At 43.5% G+C, this 21,342-nt stretch overlaps 1 protein-coding gene across 1 annotated transcript in view; it reads right to left on the bottom strand.

Moving 5' to 3' along the window:
- grik4 (glutamate receptor, ionotropic, kainate 4) overlaps nt 1-21,342 on the bottom strand; it is a 95,087-nt gene that overhangs the window by 2,497 nt on the left and 71,248 nt on the right. Inside the window, exons 10-18 of the mRNA XM_030776407.1 lie at nt 16,745-16,852; nt 11,653-11,856; nt 8,213-8,326; nt 3,595-3,704; nt 2,456-2,629; nt 1,848-2,013; nt 1,246-1,471; nt 653-781; nt 341-459 (exon numbers count right to left, since the gene is read on the bottom strand). Coding sequence (XP_030632267.1) covers nt 341-459; nt 653-781; nt 1,246-1,471; nt 1,848-2,013; nt 2,456-2,629; nt 3,595-3,704; nt 8,213-8,326; nt 11,653-11,856; nt 16,745-16,852 — 1,350 coding nt within the window. The remainder of the gene's footprint in view (nt 1-340; nt 460-652; nt 782-1,245; nt 1,472-1,847; nt 2,014-2,455; nt 2,630-3,594; nt 3,705-8,212; nt 8,327-11,652; nt 11,857-16,744; nt 16,853-21,342) is intronic.

Raw genomic sequence — 21,342 nt, 5'->3', positions numbered from 1 at the left:
AGAAAGAAATAAAGAAAGAGAGAAAGAAAGAATAAATGCAACAGAATAGAAGTACATTCAGAAAGAGTACACACCAACATTCAAGTGTTAAAAATTTAAATTCTTTTAAATCTGTGGAGACAGGAGAGACCTGCAAGAGCCCCTAAAGACTACCTGTATAGAGGGTGAAGACCTACATAAATGAATGTAGATTTATGAGGTATTTTCTTTGGTTTTTGTGCTGTAAGGTCTTGAGTGGTGGCTCAGTGAGCAAACAGTGTGAGCCTTTAGCTCCTGGGAGGCGGGGTCAGGGCGGGGAGAAGGACATAAAGCAGATGCAGGTGTAATAGCCCTCTCTCACCTCTGTTCCTGGTGTATGCCGCAGCATCCATACAAACTCCAGCACCGCCATGAAGATGGCCACCAGGAGACCACACACCAGCACCACAAAGATTCCCCCAATGTTTTCCATGCCCAGACCTTCAGCACAAACAAACACATAAAAAAAAAAACAAACAACAAAAACAAAAGTGTTACGAGTAAAATGATAGCACGCAGACACACACACAGCCACACACACACACACACACACATACACACGCACACACACGCGCGCACACACACACACACAGAGGCGCACATGTAGTATTAGTCGACAAGAGAATGGCACCACCTTTGGCTCGATGGTCCTCCTCTTTTGGACACTTGCCACCATCCCACCATTTCCTCTTGAGTATCTCTAAGCGGTTCTCCTCCTGTAGTTTGAGGATGGCCAGGTCAAACTCATCCCTGTACACTGACCCTGCAGCAGTACAGGAATGAGGTCACAATGAGGTAACATGTCCAACTCGAAACTCATCTGATGACTCATCCCAAACATCCTCTGAAATATCTCCAGTGATAATAGCATTACAATAAATTTTTACTGAATAAAACCTTCACTGCATAAAGTTACTTCTGAACCATTTGTCAAAGTATATTCAAGAGTTTTGGTTTTACGACCACCTTGTTGAGAGCTTGACTAGTTATCACACTCTAACCAGACAACCAATGAGTATCAGCTCATTGAATACATAAGTTATGTATGAATCAACGTTCTACGAGAATGGTTAGGACCTACAGCAGTGCAGTCCTTCAAAGCATACTGCGTTCTACTGACCTTAGACACAAGAGGGCCTGAGGTTTGAGACAGTATCCTAAGTACACATATCCACAGTCAGGGTAATGACTCTGGGGTGTTGGAAAGGTTCAGTGATGTTGTCTTACCCAGAGGCATGCCGATGCCATAGCCCTTGGTGTCCAGGAGGCCTCCTATCTGTGTGAGGTTACAGTTGCGCTGTCGGTAATACTCGTTCATGGTGCTCTCCAGGAGATAGGCGTAGTTGGAGTTAAGTACTCGAGCAATGCCCTCCTCAGTGCTCTTAACAAACACACTAGGCTGCTTGGAGTGCATGAAGTTCCACATACGCTGGTATGTCTGATAGCGGGAGTTCTGGAGAGGGAGAGATAGAGAGAGAGAAAGAGAGAGAGAGATTGAACATACGTCTCTCTTAACTCACAAGGACAGTGGAGGATCTTCAGAACAGATCAGGGTTTTTTTTTTTCCTCTTCACACTACACCATGTCAAGAGACTGTGTATGTCTGAATGCTGTCTCAAGGGGGGAGGAAGGGATATGAAATGGCATTGGCAATAAGACAGCAAAAAGATAAACCTTGTTGCTGCTAAGAGCAGTGTTGACATGCCTGATAAGCTTGCTGACAGGGAATTGATTTTGAGGAGTTGAGGTTTTCTCTCTCTCTCTTTATCTCGCTCTCTCTGTCTTTCTCTCTCTCTGTTAGTCTGCCCTTGATGGGGAGGTTGGCTCACCTGGAAGAAGGTCATGGTGGATCCCCCGTGCATGGTACCGTACTCAATGGCCGTCTGGTCGGCCAAGTCGTCTACCGACTCTATGGGTACTTCCATCCTCTGCACAGTGAGGAAGGCTGCCAGGTTGGCCGTGTAGGAAGAAATGATGATGAGGGTGAAAGCCCACCTGCACAAAGCAGCAAAAAAAAAAAAAATGACCCAAAGAATTCCCTGGATCGTAACCTGAAAGGTGGATCGATGATGAAAAATCGAAGTTCTCCTGGGATCTCAGACTCTGACTGTCTGAAGTGTGAAGATACGCTTGGGCATGGATATTTCTGAATACTAACTGAGCCATCCCTAATAGCCTCCATTCATTTTCTTTTTTACCCTGGTGCTATTTTCGTCTCATTTAGATATGAGCTGTCTGCAGTGGCAACGCATCAACTCGGTCAAAAACCGCCAGGCAGGAGGAGAGCATAGGTCATACTGCTCTTCATCTTTTGTGTTCGTTATTAATTGATCCACCATCATCAAGGATACGAGACAAGGTGTGTTAAGAAATCTGGTCAGGGCGAGTTTGTTTTGACAGAGTGAAAGTATGTGTATGTGTTTGCGTCCACTCTTACCAGACACCGCTGACGCAGCGTGTAGACAGGGCGCGGGGGGCGATGGTGGAACCTTGCTGCATGAACCCCCCCACAGGAAACCAAAAACTGTTGCCCAGAGAGTACTGATTGATAAGGACGCTACAACGCCCCTTCAGGCAAGGGTGGGGATTGTACCACTCATATGGGGTAAGCCTGTACACCACCACCAACAACAACAACAGGAGATTAGGAGGAAAAGACGACAAAAACTGTGAGTTAGTCACAAAAAAGCCCAAAAACAAACAAACAAACAGAAAATTCCTATGTTCTAACCTTGTTTATAGCTTTGTGTTTATTGTTGCAGGATATACGGGAGCGTGGTACTAGAAATAATTCATTTGCATTCTTACAACGATCTCTTGCTTATGAGGCAGTTAAACCTGACTGATGCACTAATTGTAAGTCGTTTTGGTTTAAAAGCGTCTGCGAGATATCAAATTGTAAATTGTAATTGTAAACAACTTTAACAGCTGAGAAAGCATGAAGTCACTTCTGGTCCCTGGTGGCCAGGTAACCTGCTTTTTGTTCCCAGAAGACTGGTGCAAAACCATTTCTCTGTTGAATGAGGGAGCAGTAAAAACAAATCTGAGAACATGGTGGAACACTTTACTCAGCCATGCGATAGCTCCACATTTCTGTTCTCAGCAGTGGATTTGACATTTGCGCAATAGTAACAAATATGGCTCGGGTTAAATTTCAAGAGCAAACATGCCAAAATATGTAAATTGTAGAGATAAGCAAACAACAGCAGAAAAAGGCCAAATTAAACTCAATCCCCTTTGACAAACAACAGGCTCTGTCCATGAATTTGTTCAGGATATCTCGGTGGTTGATCTTAAACGGTGGGGAAAAGTGAGAATTCCCCAGTTCTCCTGACCTGCTGACTGCGATGCTAAAATATCCACAGAAAGATTTATTTTCATCGAAAATGTGTGGCTTATAACACTTTTAAAACAATAACCGTTTAAAACAAACAAATCTAGACAGCTGATGTGTGCAGGAATAAGAGAATGCTGTGTAACATGTTCAATATTTATGAAATACATTATGTGCTGTGCAAATATGAATAATAGTTCTACTGAGAGCCAGCAGGTGTCAGTGTGGAGCTGAGCTTATACCTGGCTACTAAGAAGAGCACACAGCTAACTGCCAGGTATGCCAACAACATGAAGAGCCAAACCCCAGGAGAGAAAGGGTCCAGGAAAGAAAAATACCCTGGTCTTCGTCCCTGTAACACACAGAATACATATTAAACATTAATCAGCATATCAAAGTATTTTAAAATTCACGTTTCCTTTTTATAAATCTTGTTTGCAAGCTGATGTCAAATGTTAGATCAGAGCATTCTGAGAGGAGGTGCTTAGCATTGCCTCAAAGACATGATATATGTTTTACATAAGTAATTCTCCTTTCACTCCTCACAGACACCCTGCCCTGCATGTTTTTGTTTCAGCCCAGCACTAGCACGGCTGATTCCACAAATTATCAAATGCTTTATTAGTTCAAAGATCTGTAGGGCAGGGGGTCCATGCGGAATGGATTGAGAACCACTGGTTAACATCAAATGTCTGCTGTGGTGAACTAGACCTCAGGCTTTATGCAACAGTTGAAGGCAGTTACCCTCCTCTCAATGAAGATACGCATTCAGTAGGCAGCAAGAGCAGTCTCCTTCCAGAGATGCATTTACTGCAAAAAATACCTCAGACTAATCTATACACACTGTACTGGAGAGAAATAACAATGCAATGGATCCAATCCAGATGACGGAGGCTAATCTCACACTAAATCTCTTCTAGATGTTTCCACTCGTCTAGAAACTTCAGAAATGTAAGGTTTCATAAAGCGTTTCAAAGATTAATTATTCCCCAATCAGTCCTGCACAGAGGGAAAACTTCTTTAATGTGACTGTAATCACATCCATATTAGTGTAATTGACCAATGAAGGAGTTGAGCTAGAGACTGGGAGGCTAATTAAAGCAGTGAATTAGAGCTGCCCTATATCACTGTGAGAATGCTCAAAGCTGATTGGACGATATGGGAAAATGAGGCGCTTCAAGGTGCAGTGTCACAATAAATGCAGAAAAGCAGCGCTCTAGGTAATGGTACTATGATCAGCATCAAGGGATCAAACTCAGTGATTCCAGAATGTGTGTGTGTGTGTGTGTGTGTGTGTGTGTGTGTGTGTGTGTGTGTGTGTGTGTGTGTGTTTGTGTGTGTGATGGGTGAATGTGGTGGATCGCTGTAACAAATAACAGAACCCAAAGGGACTTTGAGATGATGGGAGGTGGTGAGGGGATTGGTTAAAGAGGTTTGCTGAGCAAAGTTTTTTGCAACTTCAGTCCTCTACAAGCTGAAGTAAGCGTTTTGTTTACAACCTTCTTTTTTTTTTTTTTTTTTTTGACATTCGCTTTTTAGTTTACACAAAGGCACAATCAACAAAGCGCAGAAGGGACTGTGTAGAAAAAAAGCCAGATGGGACAACGTGGAGGGAAGCTGACGTGCTGTACCGCAAAAACAAACAAAAAAACAAACAAACAAACAAACAAAAAAAACAAGAGGGGTTGCAATACTGTCGTTTAAGTGCAAGAAACACAGATTTGCCCTGCTGATGAAAAGTGGCACCTCTGTTCACTATGGACGTTACCGTTTTACTGTCTCACGGTATCAACCAGGCAGCTACGCGTATTTCAAAGCACGCAGTTCGCAATCCCGGATAATCTACATTCATTCTGATTCTAGGCTTGATTAATTATGAATATTCATAGACCCCAGCATATTTTTAGAAATGTTGCACCTGTCCACAATTTCCACAATGAAAGGGCAGTTGCTGGCAGTGTCATCCCATTTTTTAGCTTGTCCATATGGGCTCCGAATCCTGTCTCGCTGCCATTGTACAATATGTTCCCCCCTCACCTGCTATTTAGTCATGGAGCAAGGAAGGTGAGAGGCTGTTCCTTTCTTTGACAGAGGGAGAGAGAGAGAGAGAGAGAGAGAGAGAGAGAACTGCTTTTCTGGAGTGTGGCTATTGGAGCCATAATAACAATCCCCCGCGCTGAACTCATGTTGAAGAGTGGATAGGTCATGTTTCGACTCCCCCCCCCGAAAAAAATTCTTTAGAGTATTAAGGGATGTTGTTAATACTCTAAAGAATTAATAAGAACTAATTAGCTGTGCCATTCTATCAGATGACACACAGCGAGAGAGAAGCCGCCTGCACTTCACTGGCCTCGTGTACACTTTTACAATCTTATACCAACAGAAAGCGGTGAAATTAAGCGTTTCTAAAACGGCTCGTTCTCAGTCATGCATGGATGGATGCCCTCATATGCTCACAATCTCAGTGGCGCTTCACAAAAGGAGGATTTTTGTGCCACTGAATGACTAGTTGAAGCAGGGGAAGGTTTTCGCCATGGCTGACACCTTGAAAAAGCGCGTGGCCAATCGCAACACAGCACCTGTCATGGATGTAATGGCTTCATGACGACAGGCATGCCCGGAGCAAACCGCCTGGTTTTTTATGTGTTTGGAGGACAGAGAAGGTGACGCATACTCCTCAAGTGCTGTCATCACACACACACACACACACACACACACACACACACACACACACACACACACACACACACACGCAGTATAAATAAATGTCCCCTGGGCCATACTCCTGTGGGTACCTCATGAATCTGCCACTGCTTCGTCTATGACTCCCTAATTAACCCATCTGATTAATTAGACATTTAATCTCCATTCAGACCCTGGCTCCGTCTTCTCGCTCCGCACACAAAAGAAAAGTGAGTTTTGGGAGCTTCTTTTTCACGCTGTTGACTTGTCTGTGTTCTACACCTGGGGGTAGAGGGTTTTTTTTTTTTTGTACGGTGAGTGGTAATTGAGGTGCAATAGTTCTGTGTCACACTCTTACAAAGAGTCTTCACCACTTAACTTGTGCTAGCAGCAAACCCTTACAAACAACTTTTCCCCATTTTTTTATCCTACTACCATACATAATGTACAGTATCACATGGGGATGCCTGATCTATCTATATATATATGTACATAAATAGAGACACATACGAGAACAAGCCCTGAGCTGTTTTGTGAAAAAGAGAGAGATAAAACAGTTTTCCCAAACATGTAATTAAAACCAGACCAAAGGCTGTATCTTATTCCATTTTCTTTTGTTATTGATTATGTGAAATTTTCATTTAAAGTTTGAAATAAGGAGAAGGGGGAGGGGACCTCGTGGTAATCACAGTGTCTAAAATCAATAAGATGTGGATTAAACCTAAACAAACAAACAAACACACAAGCATTTGAATAGTGAGTGGGTCGTGCAGTATTGTTTGAGTGCATTGGTTTGAAAACTTGCAGATTGTTATGGTTAAGTGCAATTTGAAAGAGTGACCGAGTTTCAAACTGGAGACGACAGATCCTCACTGCACAGTTTCGACTCTACCTTCACCTCTGCCTCTCGCCAACGCGCACCTGGCTGTAATGACGATGAGCATATGACAGTCACTAACACGCCACACATATGTGCGCTCTCTCTCTCTCTCTCTCTCTCTCTCCCCTTCACTCTCATTCTGTTTTATTCACTCTGCCACTCTTTTCCCTCACTCTCTTTAAATCATTCTCCACTCTCCTTCCCTCCTTTCTTTCTGATAGAGAGATGAGAGAGGCAGGAGAGTGTGAGTCCTGCAGAGGAGTGCAGGCAGGACCGGGCTGCGATGGGTCTTCGCTGCGTCAGCTCGCAGGAATACAGATGAGTGCGCTAACGCACGTTAGCATCTGCCGCAGAGGTGGTATAGAGGAATTAATGGCCCACCTGCTGCTATTGATTTTCCCAACTGCTCGACTGATATAGTTTCGCACAGCAGTACCCATTACCCGCGCTGGGGCGGCACGGGCGGGCGTGGGGCTTGAGAGGAGGGGGCTGTGTGTAAATGCCCTACTGGGACACTGCACTAATGTTTGCACATGCTGCACCAAAACAGCTCCATCCGGCCACTGGCCAACTAAGAGATCAGCGTGTCACCTTGGGTTTGGGGAAGGGCTTTGATTAATGGGTCGCGGGCCTTAAAAAATAAAAGAGGTATTGGATTTCCACTGTTAGCGTGTACTCGGGCTTAGGGAGGGTGTTATTGGTGCGAATTAGATACAAGTCACAATCAGGTGGAAACTGGGATTGGGAAGGAAAGCACTCCATTTATCAGTTGTTTCACACCACAACCCACCATCTGCTCTGGAGAGAGAGAGAGAGAGAGAGAGAGGAGAGTGGAGGACAGCCGGAGAAGAGCCATGGCCGTGGACTCAGAGGCCCAGTCCAGCCACACTCCGAGTCATTACACCCAACTGACTGGCTGTGTCCACACTCAGGAGGGGTGGAGGTGTTTGCGCGTGCCTGATTGGGTTTCCGTAGCAATTTGCGGACCAAATGTTCTCTTGAAGATATAAATATCTGACCCAAATGATCTCGTGCTGACATTTTGCTGGTCCAAATTTGTGATCATTCATCATACCCCCCCCACAAGAAATTTGGGTTTAACTGTCAAAAAAAACAAAACAAAAAAAACTATAAAATATTTCTTTGGTTATATTTAGATGTTTAGGGTTCGATTTATATTATAAATCTTCAGTTATAGTACAAATGGAGGTCAATTGGAAATTTGTCTTAATGCATAAGGACAAACATATGTGTATGCATGTGCATGTATCTCTGTGTCAAATGCATGCGTTTCTCACCAAGTGCACACGGTACATGATGCTGATCCCAAGAGTCATAAAAGGTTTGGAGAAATCGATGACTTTCTCCCTCTCAGCCGTGATGGTCAGTCCAGCCACAGCCAAGTCAGCTTTCTGAAAGACACACACAAACACACACAGGCACGCACGCACAGACACACATTTGCTGTGATTATCATACATACATCCTGTTAGCTTAGGAAATGCATTTTTGATTAAGTGAAAACCCACATACTGAATAACAAGCCAACACACATGGATGTGCTGTCTTTCAGTCACTGAAAAGATGTGTTCTGGAACATTTCAGTGTGTGGGGTTTCTTCCATCAAACAACTGAAACACATACAGACTCATAAAAATAAGAGGGAAGAGAAGCCAAAGTCTTTTCTCCAGGCTAAGGCAGAGGAAATACAGTCTATATCTTAATGTTATTGCTACACAATTGTGGAAGGTATAAAACTACAATACACTTGGAAAGAACCAATGCTCTATCTACGCGAAGCACATCCACTTTGTGATACATGAGCCTTGCATGCTGCTCGAAACTACAGTGGAAAAATAAGAATAGCCTTTATGAATTTCTCCTCTGAATGTGTTCGCTGGTCATTTTCATCCGGGTTGTGGTAAACATAATGAAACATGGCTACGTGCAGGGAATGCAGCTTGTCGACGTCTGTGGTGGCAAGGGGAGTGAGGGTGGGGGTTGGTTGTGTGTGTGTGTGTGTGGGGGGGTATGAGCGGAGTGCGTTCGCGGGGCGAAGGGCAGGTTGTCATGACAAATCACTCGACACAGCATCCAGCGCTGCCGGGCATGGCACCGTGGCTGGATCCAAACTAATCAAACAATACCAGAAAGTGCATCTGCAAGGGATTTTCCTACCCTCATGGGAGCGAGCTCCTACCCTCAGCCCAGCTTTGTCCTTTGCCAGGGAGAAATAAGAGGATTGTGAAGCTCAGCTAAAAAATAAATAAATAAATAAATAAAAAATTGAGAGGCAATATCTGGACGGCGTATTGTGTGCGCGGAAACACATTGTTTTAGCTCTCAGCTGGGCCAGACTTAATGTCCGAACCGAAGGAGAGAGCGGCGTCTTGTTGACTCGTTCACAATGACAGGAATGTCTTTTCTTTGACAGTACGAGGGGGTTTTAGGAGTACTTATTAGGATTTGCACCAATCAGAATGTGACACTGTGGTAGCACAGAGACAGGACGAGAGAGAGGGAGAGAGAGAGAGAGCAGTGACCCTTTCGGATCAGGGAACATAGGCTTTGTGCTAAGCGGTGGCGGATATGACTCATCTCATAAAGAGATTCAGCTCATGCTATTACTGCGGGTAGTTAGGTTATTAACCCATAACACAGGCTTTCTTAACAGTACAAGGCTGATCCTAACAAAAGGCAGCAGAGAAAAGAAGCCAGAGAAAGCTGACTCTGTATTTAAAAGAGTTTTCAGAAGACAAAGATGAGTCCCCTCCAGAATAACAACGTCGCAGAAATGCTGTGTGGAAAGAGCTCGTGTGCTGAGGATGAGATGGCTTGGATGTGTGAACACAATTGATTTAGACTTTCTGTTGAATCAAACTCGAAACGCAACTCTGTCGTAATCCCCACCAGAGGAAATAAAATAAAATAAAATAAAATAAAACATACATTACCCTCAGAGAAAACAGTAAACAACCACAGCTGTACAATATGTAATTATTACTCTGCCATTATAACAGTACTCCTGTAGAAGTATCAATTACTGGCTTACATTGCTTTTTAAAGCAGAGAGCAGTAAGCTTTTCAATAATACAGAAAGAGACAGAGGTATAACTCCTTTTTTTTTACTTCAGTCTTTCTTTGACACAATCATGAGATCCCCCCCCCCACTCACTCCACCAAAAAAAAAAGAAAAAAAAAAGAAGAAGAAATATCAAAGCCTGTTCTATCACGGCTGAATAAGATGAATAAAACATTAGGCGAAGTTTTCGTTCCCAGTGTGACAATCCAGATTCCCTCTGAGGCTTAGTGCTCAGCTCTGTTTGCTGCTTTAGGAAATCCCGTTTACCCACACAATGCTGTGATTGAGCTAGTAGCCCAGAATGCAAAGCCTTTCAATCTCAGCATATGAACAAAAAGATCGGACTGGTACTCGCCCATGTGCGCGGCGCTTATAAGCGTTCCTCCTACCTTTTCTCTCACTGTGGTTAAGGTGACACCGACAACAACAACAACAAAAAAAAACGTTCTTGGATCAGCTGCACGCTTAAAGTCTACCTCATGAAGTAAGTGTGCGACTTCTCCGATTAACAATCAGTTTGAGATGAGGCTTAGAATCGAGAGTTCACCTCTTGGCCCTCTTCGCCCTTTCCCATTTAAAGATGTGCATGTGTGGGATCCAATTAAAATGGGTGGATGTTTCCAAGGTCACAAGTACAGAACGTACTCAGAGTGAACAAATTGAGACAATAATAAGAGCGGGCACTCCTTTCTTTATTTCTTTAATGGTTTTGCCCTCCATTAGCCTGGAGAATTAAGACAGATAACTTCTTAAATCTGCCCACGCTGTTTTGAATAGAGAGTAGGAGTTAGACAAAAACCTCTGGTTTCCAAATGGTTTCTAAAGAAAATTTAAGAAGCCTATTCATTCATAAACAAATCCTTTTAGGAGATCATATTTAGAAAAGCCACAAGGAGACGGCCAGAAAATAGGCAGATAAATCACCATGGCGCTGTAAATGTTTTTAAATAAATATATTTTTTGGAGCTGAAAAGGGCAATGGTTCAGCAGAGAACACAGATTCGCAGCGTATGCGATTTCTATTCATTCACATCCTTGTAAAGTGGGTGTTGGAACAGGATTAATACGCGTCATGGTTAACCAAGCCTTTTTAAAAACATCTTTGTGTGTGTGTGCGTGCTGCACGTATGCGTGCGTGCGTGCGTGCATGCATGCGTACGTGTGTGTGTTAAAGGATGGGAGGACTAATAGAAATTCATTAGGACAAGTGACCTGTGTCCAAGTGTGGGGAATAAACAAAGCCATTGTGGCGTGTAATGTAAAAGACGTGTGGGTCTGCCGCCCGGGCTGCTCCCGTGGACGGGAAACATGTTGACATGTTCAAATACTCCGAATATTATAACACTTAATGCCCTGCTGACTGGAGCCTGAACGATCATACAACATCATAACAAGGATTATGCAATTAGGTTTTACTTTCACACATGGATAATTGAAGTTGCTGAGAACATTATAAGCCCGTGTCATTAACTTGATATGGGAAAAAAACAACCAATGTACCACGGCATGACACCTCGCCCACGTCCATCTATGAAATTCATCTGATAGAAATAATATCAATAAGCAATGCGTGAGTGAGGTAGGAAATGATCGTAGAGGCTAGCGCGTGCAATTTTACGAATGTATAAATTTCGTATGTCGCGAATTGCCACTCACACGGGTGATGAGCTCTCCAACCATTCCCGTCCAGGTGCCGTTGGCCCCGGAGACACCATAGACGCCGTCGCTCACCAGACGGATGCGGTACTTGAATTTGAGGATGTCGGCCAACTCCTTTAGCATGTCCACGCAAAAGCCCTCGTAACGATCGTTCCCCTCCAGTTCCTGATGATTGGCCCTCAGCATCACGTACGGGTTCTCCTGTACGTTAAAAATAAAATAAAAAAAATACCATCGAACATAGTCAGGAGAACCATCACTAAGCTGACAGACCAGACACTGGCATCCATACCATTCCGTCTGGTACTTCCTCCGCACCTCACTCCTGAGGCATCTTCGCTGAAATATTGGTTCTAATTTGTGATTTGTTTTCTCCTGCTGTTTGGGGAGCATATTTGATTTAGAGTAGAATAAGAAAAAAGAAATTTATTGCACAATCTGTGGTCACAATAAAAAAAAAAAGATCTATATATTTCACAGTTATTCTTTCTAGAACATTCACAAGACTCTTTTCAGAGAATATGCTTTCATAGAAAGTGTTACAGGTTTTTTGTGTCAGAGCAAAAACCTCTTTTGCCCCCAAGGGGAGGGGGGGGGGGGGGGGGGGGGGGGGGCTGAAAACATTGTAATCTCAGAGATAAAGAGGTTTTAAAATGAAGCCAGCCATGTAATAACCTTTTCTTTTTCTTATTTTAGCAATAAGGCTCTTTCACCATGAACATCAGGCTGCTTTGTCTGATACACTCTTGTTAGACAGATATTAGAACATCTCTCCCTGTACCTGTACATTGTTTATTATGAGCTGCATGACTGGAACTGCAGTTTTTAGCTTGATGGCCCGAGCTCCATTTTTTTTTTTTTTTTTTTTTTACCCATTGAATCTCTCGCCACTTTGAAGGTCTGAGCTGTAATAAGTGTAACCCAAAAAGATGTTCCGCCCCTTTCTATTGCTATGACGATGCTTCTTATGCCTATCTAGCCTGGTCCTGCATCACTGACATTAGATGTGCTCTGAGGCTGAAGTTTTAACACTGTCCAATTTTTTTTTTTTTCCAGAAAGCAGCGGGAATAATAAGCACTACGGAGGTACTCAGACATAACAAATGAGTAAAAAAAAAAAAAAACCATATATAAAATAAAATCCTTGAATGTGTGGGTGACTCATTTAAGCACCAGACTGAATTATAGAATCAAAGAGAATGAGCCGTATCGCTTTCTGTGAGACGGTATGATGAAAGGACATCTCTGTACACACCTTTAGACCTACACAGGTGAACTGCCAACCCCCCCCCCAAAAAAAAAAGACAGAAAAGAAAAGACACTGACACAAAGTAGGGCTTTCAGGACCGGAGCTGAAGCGCGACACTCTATAAATGCAAATCCCTCCATTTGTTCATTAACTCATTAAATCATCCACGCATGTTACCTTTCCTGCCCCTCCGCTGACACTTGTGCTGTGGTTATGCCAGAGCATGCGGAAGGCACAATATAAATGCAAATTTCCCTGCTCCCGGGCCCTGGCGCAGGCACTCAAGCATTGCAGCCGGACGCTGCCGCGCAAACTAGGCTTATTAAAAAGAGGCATTTCATGGGCCAGTTGTACATTAAACTGTTGGTATCAGAGAAAGAGAGAGAGAGAGAGAGAGAGAGAGAGAGAGAAAGAAAGGAAGGGAAACTAATAAACAAACCTTCTGGATTCAATTAATAGGTCTGTGCACCCCCATGAGGAGAGTGGGCAACACCAGCTCATTACACACTGACCGTAATGGCCAACTAGCCTCATTGCTGATTGATGTGTATGAAAAGGATGTCGACTGATTATATATTTACATGTAATAACCCATTATTAGTTGGCACTGAGGAGAGAAAGAGAGAGAGAGAGAAAGAGAGAGAGAGAGAGAGAGAGAGAGAGAAAGAAATTCAGTTTTTCAGTTTGGTCCCCCCATTAATGGTGAACAAACAAGAGCAAGCTTGGCATTCAGCCATCAATCTTAAGAGCAGAACTCCGGCATAAATCAATAGATCGTGTGCCGTTATCAGGCCAAGCAATCCTCTCTCAGGGCTCAGTGCTTCCATAAAACCTGCGGGGTCACATCAGAGAAGGGAACTTTCAGATTAATAGTGCAGACGGTGAGATTAAAGGCTCTTTGACTGTCACGTCTGCCAAATGTAACATTTCTCACTCGCCTGTGATCTGAGACTGATTTTGATTCTATTTTGTTTTTACCCTCAACATCACCCCCAACTCCCCTCCAACCTCTCCGACCCCCCCCCCCCCCCCACCACCACCACCACCACCACCACCACCACCACCACCCCGGGAGGGCTGTCAACTGATGAAATCGGCTTTACAAATACGGGATGACGGCGGTCCAGTTTGACGTGTTGGAGAGAAAAAAAAAAAAGAAAAAAAGAAAAAGCAAATCCTACGCCACAGAAATTGACTGAAAAATCATTTTAGGAAAAAGCTGAGTTTAACGAGATGCGCTGTAGTGTTGTTTTTGAGATATTGTGAAAGCACCGATGGATGTGCTCACTCACAAATCACAAACAAATAAATATTTATTTATTATTATTTGTTGTTGTTGTTGTTGTTGTTGTCTTGAGGGATACACTGCTCTTGCAGGTCTTCCCCTTGAAAGAGCTCAGTATATGGACGTACCTTGGAGAGGCTGGGGAACAGTAGATAACGGCACCTCAGAGGTGCCTAGCCTAATCAGTCTTGTGGAACTACTCTTCCCCCAGATGTCAGCTGTAGCTATCTACACGAAAACTGGTCCCACTGTCAAGCACACATCACAGAAGGTAAAAATCCCACATTTTAAATTGCTGAGCGTTTTCAACTTTGCTGGCCTGAAAGAAAAAAAAAAAAAAAGAGGAGAGGCTAGCGAATTCTGCAGAAAAAAAAATAATAGTAAAAAAAAAAAAAAAACGGTTGCTTGCTCTCTGCTAACCTTGCTGTTCAAACAGACTGTGTTAAGTTCATGAAGCAATTTTTTTTTTTCTACTGCAGTGTGAAGTTCTGGGTTTTACAGAGAGAGCTTTATCACTGTCCTTGATCATGATGACCTTGGGTCTGCTCCCAGAGAGGAACTGTTCTCTCTCCTCTCTGCAAAGACATTGGCAATGATGAAGTTTACCTCTGCCTCCCTCACATTTACTGTATTCTCCCACGTGTGCTTCTATGACCATCAAGGTTAAAATTGTATCATTCCTCTTCAGGCTGCGGTGGTTTCAGCGTAAAAACTTGGACCAGTGTCTGGCAAGCGGTCAACTTTGTGCCTTTTTTACTGACCGGAGGAAATGGAGTAATCTGCGAGGTCTGCGGGCTGTTCATTGGGTCAGCACACCGCCCGTCAATCTGTTGCCATGACCAGAGAATGACCTCATCGTACTATGGCCCCTCCCTGTGTGTGTGTGTGTGTGTGTGTGTGTGTGTATATATATATATATATATATATCCACACCTGAAGCAGCCATATGTGGCTAACTGACCACAGAAATAAGTGCAAATTCTCTGTGTAAACAGCCTTGTGCTAACAAACACTAAACACAGCTAAGAAGATATTGTATTAAAAAAAGGCTTACTTCTCAAAGCTTTTCGCAAGTCTCAGACACAAACGCTGAAGACTGTGACTTTGTTCTGGCATCAGGTTAGCTGCACAAAAGTGGATATCGATTGCCTTGTTCTGTTTTATTTTTTGTTTTGTTTTGTTTTTGTTTTTTTTGTCATGTTGTTGTTAGCTCTATTGCAGACCGTTGCAGGTTGGTCAGTGATCGCGGCCCATAGATCTTAAATGAAACAGGTTGCTGAGGGAGAGACTCCACCGAATAAGGCGTCCTCCAGGAGCCTCTCAGCTCTGTATCTGCCGGGGCAAAGGACTCCAATGAAGGAGCTGCCGCAATCACGCCGTGATGAATGAGCCGTGATAGAGCAGCAATTGCTCCTCGGTGGCGTTTTGAATTTGGGCGAAAAGGGGGTTCGTCTATCTTTAAAGTGAAAATCAACGCGGAGCATTCACCTCTCTGATTTTCCTGGACGCGCAAAACGCCGCCTCGTTTTTATATATATATATATATATATATATATATATATATATATATATATATATAAAACAGCTTTTCCTGAACCTGAGCTCTCCTTCGCCTCTATTCCAATCCGCCTGGATGAAACATAAACAACCTCTCCACCCACACTACTTATCCAACTCCCCCCCTTCTCTCTCTCTCTCTCTCTCTCTCTCATTCTAATGTATGAGCATGTCATTGAAAGTAACAGTACTCAGTGTTCTTAAAGAGATACTTGAGGGTGAGGACTTATCTGTTGATTCATCAAGCTGCTGGGGTAGGCGGGGTGATGGGGATGTTTCGTCCTAGATTGAGAAGTAAGGAGACCAATCGGTTTGCCAGACTGAACGGCAATAACCTGCCTTCATTGGCCCCCTGAAGTACTTAATCTAACCTGCAATGCCCTGCTCTCCATTCAATCCACCGCCGGCTGCGTCTGCTCTGCGTGACCTGGCGTGATAGAACGAACACATTTCCCTTCAGGGCATCCCGTACTGGAGGAAAGCTCCATTTCTCCCCGCCGCGATACCGCATGAGAGACGCTGGGAAAATTGCTGGCAAATAACAGGCCTGCCACCGCCCTAGATTACATCTTCAATTGCTCACTGTGGCTCAGCAGATGCTATCTGGCCCAGTCTTGGACTAAACACACCGGTGCTTCCTCTGAGGTTGAGGAGGGGTGGGGGGTGTCTTCGTTTGGATCGGTAAGGAGCTGGGGTGCAGGAAGGACGAAGATGACACTCTTCAGACAGACAGATACTTTGCTGGATAAAAAAAAAAACCCTTCATTGCGGAGTATTATTCACTCGTCTTCATATCAAACCAACGGGCAATTTGGAAGCACCTGTGGGGAAAAGTACTGACCAAAGAGGATAAAACTCCTCGCAGGTGTAACATATCCTAAAGCAGCTTGACTACTTGTGAGCTGGAGCACTTCTTTTTCTGCGACGGGATATCTCTTTTCTTTCTAAGTACGGACTGAGGTGCGGATGTGGAGAAAGCAGAGACAGAAGAGGCTTACCAAGATGGTAGTGACTGTTAAGGTGGTGTTGAAGAGTGTGTCTGTCACGTTGAGCGATGGCAGCTTCTTCTCCATGGACAGTCCCTGTTCTGAATGCCACTGACCAATCTGGAACACACACACGTACACACAAACACACACACACACACACACACACATGCAAACAAGCACAAAGTTAAATTACATATGCCTCGTGCACACGTTACATTAGAAGAACACGGCATCCGAAGAAATATGATAAAGAGGGCCGTCATTAAGTGCCCTACAATGTCAGCGTGAGCAGAATGCAGGTATTTTTCTGAAAAATGGGGAGGGAGAGAGAGAGAGAGAGAGAGAGAGAGAGAGAGAGAGAGAGAGAGAAAAGCTTTTTGAGGTCCAGGAATGTTGCGCTAAGCTAGGTGTTCAATCAGATGCAGCAGAATGCTTTCATTAACTCAATTACACCCAAACCCCCTGAAGTGAGTCTTGGGCCCTCATTATAATTTGAGCACAAGCTGCCACCACTGTGCTTCTTGTACGTGTCCTGGTGGAGTCATTACATGGGCGCCGGTCCCCACCCAACACACATGGCCATCTTAAATCACACATCATTTTGATTTTTCATTGTAATTACAGAAGCACATGGTTCATTGAGTCTCCCCTGCTCCACGTCTTTTGTAGAGGTATTGCTCAATTTATCTTCCCCTCTACAATCGATCCCCTGTTGTGCGCCCCGCCAGACGGCAGAGAGAGGGTGGGGCGAGATGACAGCGTGACTACGCAACATTTATAATTTCCAGAAGCTTCTGTATATCTGTATTAGGAGTCAACATAGCCGTTAAAGGAATGTGCAGTGTAACAAGGCAAGTTTCTAGTGTGGTTAAGCTAAATATAGCAATGATCCTTTCTTTTTTTTTTTTTTGTTTTATCAAGTGGCATGAGGCCAGTGCCAACGAATAAGTAACTCTGTTGTGGTATGACTGCTTGAGGGCAATATTTCTCAGGTTAGTGAGTTTACTTGGCACCATCATGGTAAACTTTCCAATCTGGTGACCTTGTGGCCACTCTGCAAAAAACTTCAGAGAAACACTTCAGAAAATTTCTTTAATATGAGAACAATTCAATTAACAATGTTTTTTCACCCAGTCAAGCTTTTTTTTTTTCCCTCACCACTGGCTAAACTCAAGACAAGAAGTTTAGTAAAATTAGATGTTTATTTTTTCACGCGCACACATTCGCATGCTCCCTTTATCTTTGCAGCTAATGAGGAATTCACCATTATGGACAGGAGCATATGCATATCTGTCCAAAAGCTTTGTACGCAGCGAAAGAGAAGTTAATGGAGACAACAGCTGTCACTGTTATCATCTTTTAAGTTAAGTGCTCAAACTACAGTGAGCCACAAGTGCTGTATGGAATATTAAACATATCTTTAATGTGACCTCAACTTTCCTTTTTTGGGCAAGGAGTACAAATCCCTGAGTAAAACAAGTTAAGCCCCTTCAGTAAATCCAACTTAGAAATGTTGAAAGTTTGTTGAAAGGGATTGCACAACTTGAGATTTAACTGGAACTGTGCAACTCTGTGCAACCTCTGTGCCCACAAATTAAAAAGAAGAAGAAGAAGAAGAAGGAGAAGAAGAAGAAGAAGAAGAAGAAGAAGAAGAAGAAGAAGAAGAAGAAGGAGAAGAAGAAGAAGAAGAAGAAGAAGAAGAAGAAGAAGGAGAAGAAGAAGGAGAAGAAGGAGAAGAAGAAGAAGAAGAAGAAGAAGAAGAAGAAGAAGACTGCCTCAATAGCATGGTGTTAGCACTGCTTCAGACACTCATTATTGTTCCATTTTGCTCATCCAGATCTCTTATCAGCTGAAAGAGAAAAATATACTGGCTTTTCTCTCTCTACCAGGCTGCATGAACAGCACAGCATCAGGGTTGTAGTTAGAGTTCCACCTTTTCTATCAGTGGACAAAAATGTGTTTGTTTAGAGAACGGTTCTGACTGTTTACCAGAATATGCAGCATATTTTATGTCTGCATAAAACAATATTTTCATTATCAGCAATACACTTCAAAATAAATCTCGGGTAAATCCAAACATCGGTTGTATTTTCAGCTCACGGAACGAATACGTGAACGCGTATAGCTTAGGAAATGAGGAAGGGAAATGGCAAAATAATTTGTTAAATAAAAATATATCATCTGAAGGTACAATACGCTATATTTGTTTTAACTGAACAGTCACATCCAATTCGTTCTTTTTACAAGAACATTCTATGCTAAAGTCAAAAAGCTCATGCACCTGGTGGCCATGAAATTTTCAACTTTAAAGTAGTGTCTTGTATTTTGGACTGCGTTGACGATACATTGATTGCCCAAGAATTTTTTTTTTTTCCAGAATAGGGTCGGAAGAATGCTGCAAGAAATGGAAATATTGCTGACAGGCAGAAAAAAAAAACTCACCATGGAAAGTTTTAGAATGTTTTTTTTTCCTCCCCTCTGCCTTTCATTGCCCTAATCCACCAGGGATTGCAACATGCTAAAGTTAATCAGTGGGGGCCTTCATACGAAGGTCTCTTTAGCATTCTTTCAAGTGTGAACTCCCTATGTTCACAAGTAAAAAAAAAAAAAGAAAAAAAAAGAAAAAGAATCAGAGGAAAGCGAAAGAAAAGAGGAGGACTCCCGGAATCAAAGATTTCCACAGAGAATATGATCAAAAAGATCTCGCATTCCATTCCCACCATTTCATTCCTCCATGGGAGAGATAGCACCTTGCTCGCACAAATGAAATACAAACAGCAGCCAAACAGCAGATTGATGATGACTTGGGGGGGGGGGGGGGGGGGGGGGCGCTGCATGTTCACAAAGCACAGGGCTGTGGAACACAGTGCTAAGCAATCAGGACCAGCAATCAGGCGTCAGCGGCGGCCTCCTCGAAGAATCCCCCGGATAAGCGGACGGGTACCGGAGGAGAGGGAGTCTGGGACCAAAAGGAGAGGCTGAGTGGGATGGAAGGAAAAATGAAAGAAGAGGTAGCTGTAGGAGAGAGAGAGAGAGAGAGAGAGAGAGAGAGAGGGGTGTGAGGAATGTTATGCGGATGATGGAGAGAGGATGAGAGAGTGACAGAGAGAAAAAACAGAGGCTCTGTACGGAGGATGGAAGGATGAAGGGGATGTAGCGAGAAGCTGAGGAAGAGCGGGGGACAGCGAGAGAGAGAGGGGGGGGTGGAGAAAGAGAGAGAAACAGATGCAGCAGGCAGGGAACTGACTCCAGAAACATGGACAGAGACTGAAGCTTCAGGGACACTGAGCCGTGGAGCGGAGCCTTGGCATTGGTCAGCCTTGCATGGAGGCTGACCGTCTCCTTCAACCTTCTACAGCAACATCTGAGAGTCACAACATGGCTGAATACACATGCACATGTACACACACACCACACACACACACACACACACACACACACACACACACACACACACACACACCACACACACACACATGTAAACACAATCACACAGGTTATCACAAAAACAAAGGCACACCACAGAAAAGCCAACGCAAAACTAAACACACACACACACGCACGCGCGCGCACACACACACACACACACGCGCGTTCACTCAAATAACGTGTGTGCTCACCGTCTTGTCTTGTCGCGCTCGGCTTCTATTTCTGGCGAGTCAATCTATCACCCTGTGATCGTATTCTCCGCCTTGTAAAGTTATTGCTCTGCTACAGCGTATCATCTTTTTAATGCTTATAAATACACCACCATTCTCGCTTTACACTCGGTAATTCCCTGTTTCTGCTGCTTTGGCTTAAAGACAGATTAGGTCAGCTGGAGAGTAATAAAACACACATCCACCTGAGCCCTCACTTCACAGTCTCAGATTCTATGGTCTTGGTCTGGCTGGGCCTGGCACTCATAACGTAACTGTCTTCTTTCGCATGCACTATAAAACAAACGAGGCTGGCTGACTGATTCCAAATAGAGTTCTACTCAGTTTTAAAGAGGCCCTTTTACCAGCCCGTTTGGATAATTCAGTGTATGAAATGAGGGGAACAAGCCAGGCTAAATGGGAGTAATTGACTGAGGAGTATCCATATCCTCTTAATTAAAATGAGCCGTCATTAATCAAGAGTCACAAACGCTTGTCATTAATTTTACGCAGACAGGTGCATAATATCAATGTCAACATCAAGCTATTCTCTCTGTACCAACTGTACTCGCGTTGTACCATACATCTGGTCTGGTGACTCAGAATGTTCTAGAAAAGGTCATCCTAATTACTTAAATCAATGTCATCACATTCATTAGGTCTAAGCAGTTAACAGAAGGAGTACTCATTAAAAAAAAAAAAAAAAGAAGTCTGATTGCCAAAAAGATTGATCTGTGTACAGTATAAGTCTGAAAAGGACCAAATATTCCTATTATTGAATTAATATTACAATTCAATAATATCCCCCCCCCCAATCCCAAAATAAACTGAAAGCAGACAGAATCCAAAAATTCATCCATCCAGATCGATTTGAAGAACCATGTAGTGCCGAACAAGTTTTTTTTTTCATCTCACCAGAAAATCTTAAGAGGTTACCAGACACTCTGAAGTGTAAGGTTTCACAAGCTC

The sequence above is a fragment of the Chanos chanos genome, chromosome 6 (genome assembly GCF_902362185.1).
Source record: "Chanos chanos chromosome 6, fChaCha1.1, whole genome shotgun sequence".
NCBI classification, from domain to species: Eukaryota; Metazoa; Chordata; class Actinopteri; order Gonorynchiformes; family Chanidae; genus Chanos; species Chanos chanos.
The sequence above is the reverse complement of the archived record's forward strand: the minus strand, read 5'-3'. Positions and strand labels throughout refer to the sequence as shown.